We start from the raw sequence: 6392 nt of genomic DNA on the forward strand, positions 1-6392 counted from the left end.
CACCATGTAAGAATGCATACATTGGGCTGTTGTATTCTCAGAATAGTTTCATTTTGTTTGGGAGGAAATCCAGTTGGAGAAGCATGTGATGGGACAGAAAATACATGTCAAAGATTCCAGCAGATGTCGCACTTGTTAAAGATACGGGCCATTTATCCGAATACTTTGCACTGTAAACGTACCATATGCCTAAAATCAGGGCACTAAGCTCATCAACTTAGCCAAATTTTATTATAATAACAAACCCTTGTGTCAATATAAAATCTTATGAACACAGAAACTTTCTCTTAGTTGTAAAAATGTCTACAAGTTATTAAGAAAATTTTAAAGGTGTGGAAAGACCAAGGGTACTGTAAAGAGGCTAAGGCCCTAGAGAGGAGCTTCTTACCAATTATCCAGTGGTAGAGAGGCTTACTTATATATGCAGGGGTGACAGATTACCTGGTGTAGAGCTAAAAGTACATATGTTATCACTTTATTAGCTCTTAGATTCGTGATGCCACATGGCACAACCTCATTTGGCCTGGAGGTGTGTTAGCTTTGTAAATTGGGGTGATTTGAAGGCATTTTGAGAACGGACAAGTGATGATTTTCCAAGACATGGAGTTAAGCTCGTTTAAAACTACAAATCAAGCTCAAACCAGTGTAGTATGGGCTCAACTCGGCTTAATTCAGCTCGGTTTGATTTTACTTAATTCAAGTGTAGGGTGTATGCACACTGTTTCCTGTGGTTTTTTTGTTAGTACACCCACTATCAGTTCACGCTTCACACTTGAACTTTAGATATGATACAATTTTGGAATCATATCCTAAAATGATCTATAAAAAAGGGATGAATGATGTGGATTTTATATATATATATCAAAATGTCTCATGTGGTTTGGTCTACTTGAGCTTTGGATATGATTCAATTTTGGATCATGTCCTAAATTGATATGTAAAAATAGATGGACAGCTGGATAATACATATATGTGATGGTGGGCCCACAAAGTTTTACTCAATAAGCTAAAGCGGTATTTGAATTAACTTGGTTTAGCTATTTGGACCAAAGCAAGCTCAAGCTCATATAATTTAGACCAAACCAAGCTCAAACAATAGGAATAGGATTGAAGCTCGGCTCATGCAATGCTCGAACATGGGGTGTCATATAAACAAGCCAAACTGAACTTGGGTCAGTTTGGATTGGCTCGTGTACTAACTCTATCTGCTTCATCCGTTACTATGTATGAATCAACACTTTCCTTTGCTTAGTTCATGAAAGTGGGAGTTGTTCCTGCGAAGCCGAGCTTCCACCCTTCAACTTGTATGCTACGAGCTTGAGCTTTTTCTCCTCAAGAATCTCCATATAGTCAAAAAATTGTTCAACTTCAATAAGCTAATTAAGGAAGTGCTCAATATGAAATTGGCCAATGAAGTCAGGAAGATCAACTTCATTCTGAAATTTCGATCTTAATCTAGCTTGACACCTCTTCATTCTTCTTGCTGAATAATCATATTATCAATTTCCTCATTGTTAGATCCACCATCATCAGATGGAATTGTTGCCCATACCATTGTTATATGCCATGAAACGAGAAAAGCTCCGCTTTAAATCCACTTGACGCAAGGAAGAGTGTGAAGCAATGAGAAGAAGATCATCGTCTTCATCAAGTGGGCAAAATGTTGAATTCACAAGATAAAAGAAAAGAAATTTAAAATTTATATTATTCAATAATACTATGTAATTCTCAGTTACACCACTTATACGATAAGAAATTTAAAATTATATTATTCAATAATAATCTGGAATGTTTGATTACACTACTTATATGAAAAATTCAAAATTCTAATAAAATTCCTAATTCGATTAGAAAAGAAATTATTCAAAATAGTAAATTTTGCAAAAAATATTAAGTCGTGAATTAACCTTATCACATGATTCTCAGTATGATTAGAAGCAATTTCTAAAAAATAAAAAATAAAAAAAAATAATCTAAAACTCCAAAACTATAAAACAAATGAGATACGGGGCGGTTAGACCTACACCTCGAAATGCTCTTAAAACTCTAAAACAAATGAGATATGAAAAAAAATTAAAAATTACTAAAAACAGTGCTTTTTTCTTAAATGGAAATTTTAAACTTCAAGTTGTATGTTTTTGTAAAGTGATTGTCCTATACTTGCCGTGCTACTTGGGATGACCCCAGAAGCATCGTTGCATAAAGATTGATAGGTCATGTGTTCCCTAACGATACTCGGATCAAAATTTATGACTAGTACACCAGCCAATCTGCTTCCATTTTGGCTACTGGTCCGTGCTTTGTGGGCTCCACCATAATATATGTGTTTTATCCATGCTGTCCATCCATTTCTAAAGTTCATTTTAAGGCTTGATCTCAAAACCGAGCCATATATAAATCAAATTAATGATTGAATGTCCACCATTAGACCTCGTTACTTTTGTCGACATGGTTATAGTGATATGTCGATGGTTTTTAGCCGTCGGCGACTCCGACGGATAAAAACTATCGAGGAAACTACCCTATAGCCGTTAAGTTTGGTCATTTGTTTTTGTAGTGACTGGTAGTGCTCTACGGAAATCGGGGTTATACTGTATAGCAACCACGGGTGGTTGGGCATCGTCTTGGGCTCGGGGTAGAATTAGTGTATCTGCAAGATGGTCGATGGTTGCCTTCAGCTCTTACATGGTCAGCCCGACTCTCATGGTGGAAAGCTTTCATTCTCCCCAAAAGATAATGCATCCCTAGATCACCCACCGTCCACAGAATTTTGGTCCATACGTTCGTTATTTGCTATTGGTCCAAGCGAAGTCCTCGCTCTGATACCAACTAATGTAGGGATGGGCATGATGAGGTCAAGCACTGTCTTCCTTAGGAGATAATTACTCCAAATACACGGAGCTTCTTTGGACTCATTAGAGAGATTCCTCGAATCCACGAGGAGAAATAGAAAATAAAAATAAATTCTAATAAAATCCGAAATAAATTGAATGATAATAAATAAAATAATAATAATAAAAAAAAAAATGAGTTTACAATCCCTTAAATAGTGATATGAACCATAGTAAGAAATTTCAGAATCAAACTGTAACTCAAACTCCCTAAAATCATGACTTATTATTTATAGACGGTCATTATTTCCACCAGACCTCTTGGTTTTCAGCAAAAAATAGTAAGTGTCCTATTTGGCTTAACTGTGTTATTTTTCTAAATTTTCTAAGCACTTTTCATGTTGGACATAGCTCCTTAAGCTCAATGGATCAAAAGTTATAATAGAACTAAAATTTACTATAAATAGTAAAAGTGGAAATAAAATAAAAAATAAAAATTTGACCCGTAGATCTAACCGAGCTAAAGTAGCTTCTCCTACCCTAATATCAAATTCGGTACTTCGAATAACTCATTCCGGTTACCTTTTTTTTAAAAAAAAGGTTCCAACGGTCCAGATCACTTCCCGCCTCCGATCATTGGACCCGCTCTGCATCACGAACAGTGGCCCGCATTTGTACCAATCTAAAACCCTCACAAACTATGCAAAGAGGCAGGTCGCGTGTGAGGGTAGAATAGCGCGTTTCTTATTTTTGAAGATTACCCGCCAAAGCGACACTTGCTTTCTCACGTTAACGGCTATACTTTGAACCTCTCAGATAGACATTGGCGCGTCTTTCTTCATGTGTGAGCCACCTAAACGGCTACAGACCATATAAAAACGCCCACCGTCTATAACTCCTCCAATCAACCTTCAAATCCTTCCCTATACAATGGCAAGACGCATGAACTACATTCTCTCTCCCCTCTTACTCTCCCTTTTCATCTCAGTAAACGGTGATCTCAGTGTCACGGACTATGGTGCCATTGGCGATGGAAAGACCGACGCAAGCCAATCGTTCCTCAAAGCATGGACCGCAGCTTGCCATTCGAGTGAACCCACGACGATTTATGTCCCTCGCAAGAGGTATCAACTCAGGCCGGTCATCTTCCAGGGCCCATGCAATAATACTAGTATTACGATTCGGGTGGATGGGATCTTGGTCGCTCCAAATTACCAAGAAATGGGCATTGTTGACAATTGGATCATGTTCTCTGGAGTCCAGGGTGTGTCAATCAATGGCAACGGCGGGTACCTTGATGGGCAAGGATTGGGCTTGTGGGCTTGCAAGGCTGCGGGCCATGTCTGTCCTGCTGGCACAACGGTATGTATAACATATATATACATCCTTGGAGAATTATGGGCCTGGAGGTTGAAAACTCTTCCAACTAAGTCCACTTCTTGAGGTAATGGACCACGATCCGGTCCATAGGATGGGTCTGGAGGCTAAATTTCAAGCTTGACAAACAAGAGGGATGGATGGGGTTGGGCTGATATGGCCTATTTGACACCTTAATTTAAATAATACGACAACATGTTTCTATATATTTTTCGTTTTCAAATTTGTTTGCCTCACACATTTTGCTTGCTTGCCTGCCTGCAGTCACTTGCCTTCTTCAGTTCCAAAGATGTATCAGTCAGCGGCATCACTTCGATCAACAGTGAGCTCTACCACATTGTCATCCTCACGTGCAACAACGTAACGCTGGATGGAGTAAGGATCTATGCCCCTGATGACAGCCCTAACACTGACGGCATACACGTCCAAGATTCAACAAATGTGCGTATCTTGAGCACAGGCATAAAAACGGGAGATGACTGCATCTCGATTGGCCCAGGCACGCAGAACCTGTGGATCCAACGTGTCGCGTGTGGGCCTGGCCACGGAATAAGGTGAGAGACCATACCTGTAGGTGTGCTTACGCACGTGTTACATGTTCTTCTTGCACATGTGTAGCTGTATATATATAATAACTTGGTGTGTATGTTATTTGAATCAGTATCGGGAGCCTGGGGAAGGAGCTTAAAGAAGATGGTGTGCAGAACGTGACTGTAAAGACAGTCGTCTTTAACGGAACTCTTAATGGTCTTAGGATAAAATCTTGGGCCAGGCCCAGTTATGGGTTTGTTAAAGGAGTGGTCTTTGAGCACGCCACCATGATCAACGTTGCAAATCCAATCATCATTGACCAAAATTACTGCCCTAACAACAACGACGGTTGTCCTGGCCAGGTAAGTTTAATAAAATCCCTGGGTTGAGTTTTTTAAGAAAAGTAAATTTTAAAGTAAAATATTTTAATTTTAAAAACTTTAATAAATATATTATATACCAAAACTTGTGAAAAATACTAATGTATGGACAACCTAAACCGCAATCACAACCAATGTGTTTTTTGTTGGGTTCAGAATGATGTTGGCTGCAATTTGGTAATATAATCTTATAATCTTCATTGAATCAAATTATTACAATTTAGTTTGATTGGAGTTCCAAATTCAGCCTTCAGTATTCTTCACACTAGAAAAGCAAGGCTTCTTATCTTGTATTCATATATAGAAGATGGAGAGAGAGGATGCGTAAAAAAATCATGCAAAATCTTTAGACAGTTATAATCATCTTCAATTCCACTCTGAATTATCTGTGACCGTACATGTTGGTGATTTTTTATTTTTATTTTTTAATTGCAGGAGTCGGGCGTGAAAATCAGTCAAGTGACATATAAGAACATAAAGGGAACGTCAACATCCCAGGTTGCCATGAAATTCGATTGCAGCTCAAGCTCTCCATGCCAAGGGATCAGATTACAAGATATAAAGCTCACATACCATGATCAGCTTGCAGAATCCTTTTGTCAAAATATAAAGGGTTCGACCAGTGGATTAGTTGTGCCGCCGAGCTGTTTTTGAAGATTCTTTCTGAATGTAAAATGCCAAAGAAAAAAAAAATTGTATTCTTTTCTTTAAATTAAAATAAAATAAAAAATGAGAATAGGATTCTTCTTCATGTAGTGTTTTTGTGCTTCTAGTTGGTACATCGGCCGGATTGATGCTCACTGCAGGCCCAGTCTGGCCCACTTGGTCACCGTCTATGTCCAAGGCCCGCCCATCCCAACAGTATTGGATAAGGTCCCGTTTGAATGCACCGTCAAAACAAGGGTTGATGAGACCCACTTTTTTTTTTTTTTACTTTCTTTCTTTTTTAAACTCAAAGCCCTGGTTTTGTGGCCCATTTCGAAATCAGCATGGGTTTGTTGGTTTCGAGATCACCAGACAAACCGAAAACTAATTGGCTTCTGACTCAGGGAAGGATGTGAGGTGGAGCACTGTCTTCCTCGGGGGAATAACTGTTCCGAATCTAAGTAACTTCTCAGGACTCCACGGAGAAACTTCAAATGCACGTGGAAAAGAAAATAGAAATAATTTTAAAATATTCGAAATTCTTTTATTGATGATGAAAAATGAGTTTATAACTCTTTACATAAGGCTGGGGAAGTTTGACTTACTATAATAGTAAACTTAGTATTTA

At 38.4% G+C, this 6392-nt stretch overlaps 1 protein-coding gene across 1 annotated transcript; it reads left to right on the top strand.

Moving 5' to 3' along the window:
• The first annotated feature begins 3761 nt into the window (after positions 1 to 3761).
• Positions 3762 to 5862, top strand: LOC131247321 (polygalacturonase-like). Its single transcript, XM_058247680.1, has 4 exons — positions 3762 to 4193; positions 4473 to 4762; positions 4870 to 5101; positions 5555 to 5862. The coding sequence occupies exons 1-4, from the start codon at positions 3762 to 3764 to the stop codon at positions 5771 to 5773; spliced, it is 1173 nt and encodes a 390-aa protein (XP_058103663.1). The 3' UTR covers positions 5774 to 5862.
• Positions 5863 to 6392: the final 530 nt, after the last annotated feature.

The sequence above is a fragment of the Magnolia sinica genome, chromosome 5 (assembly GCF_029962835.1).
Source record: "Magnolia sinica isolate HGM2019 chromosome 5, MsV1, whole genome shotgun sequence".
Lineage (NCBI taxonomy): Eukaryota > Viridiplantae > Streptophyta > Magnoliopsida > Magnoliales > Magnoliaceae > Magnolia > Magnolia sinica.

Excerpts from the sequence above, each read along its gene's own strand:
- LOC131247321 (XM_058247680.1), top strand. The coding sequence starts at position 3,762 with ATGGCAAGACGCATGAACTACATTCTCTCTCCCCTCTTACTCTCCCTT. Across the intron at positions 4,194-4,472 it reads TCTGTCCTGCTGGCACAACG|TCACTTGCCTTCTTCAGTTC; the intron begins GTATGTATAACA and ends GCCTGCCTGCAG. Across the intron at positions 5,102-5,554 it reads ACGACGGTTGTCCTGGCCAG|GAGTCGGGCGTGAAAATCAG; the intron begins GTAAGTTTAATA and ends TTTTAATTGCAG.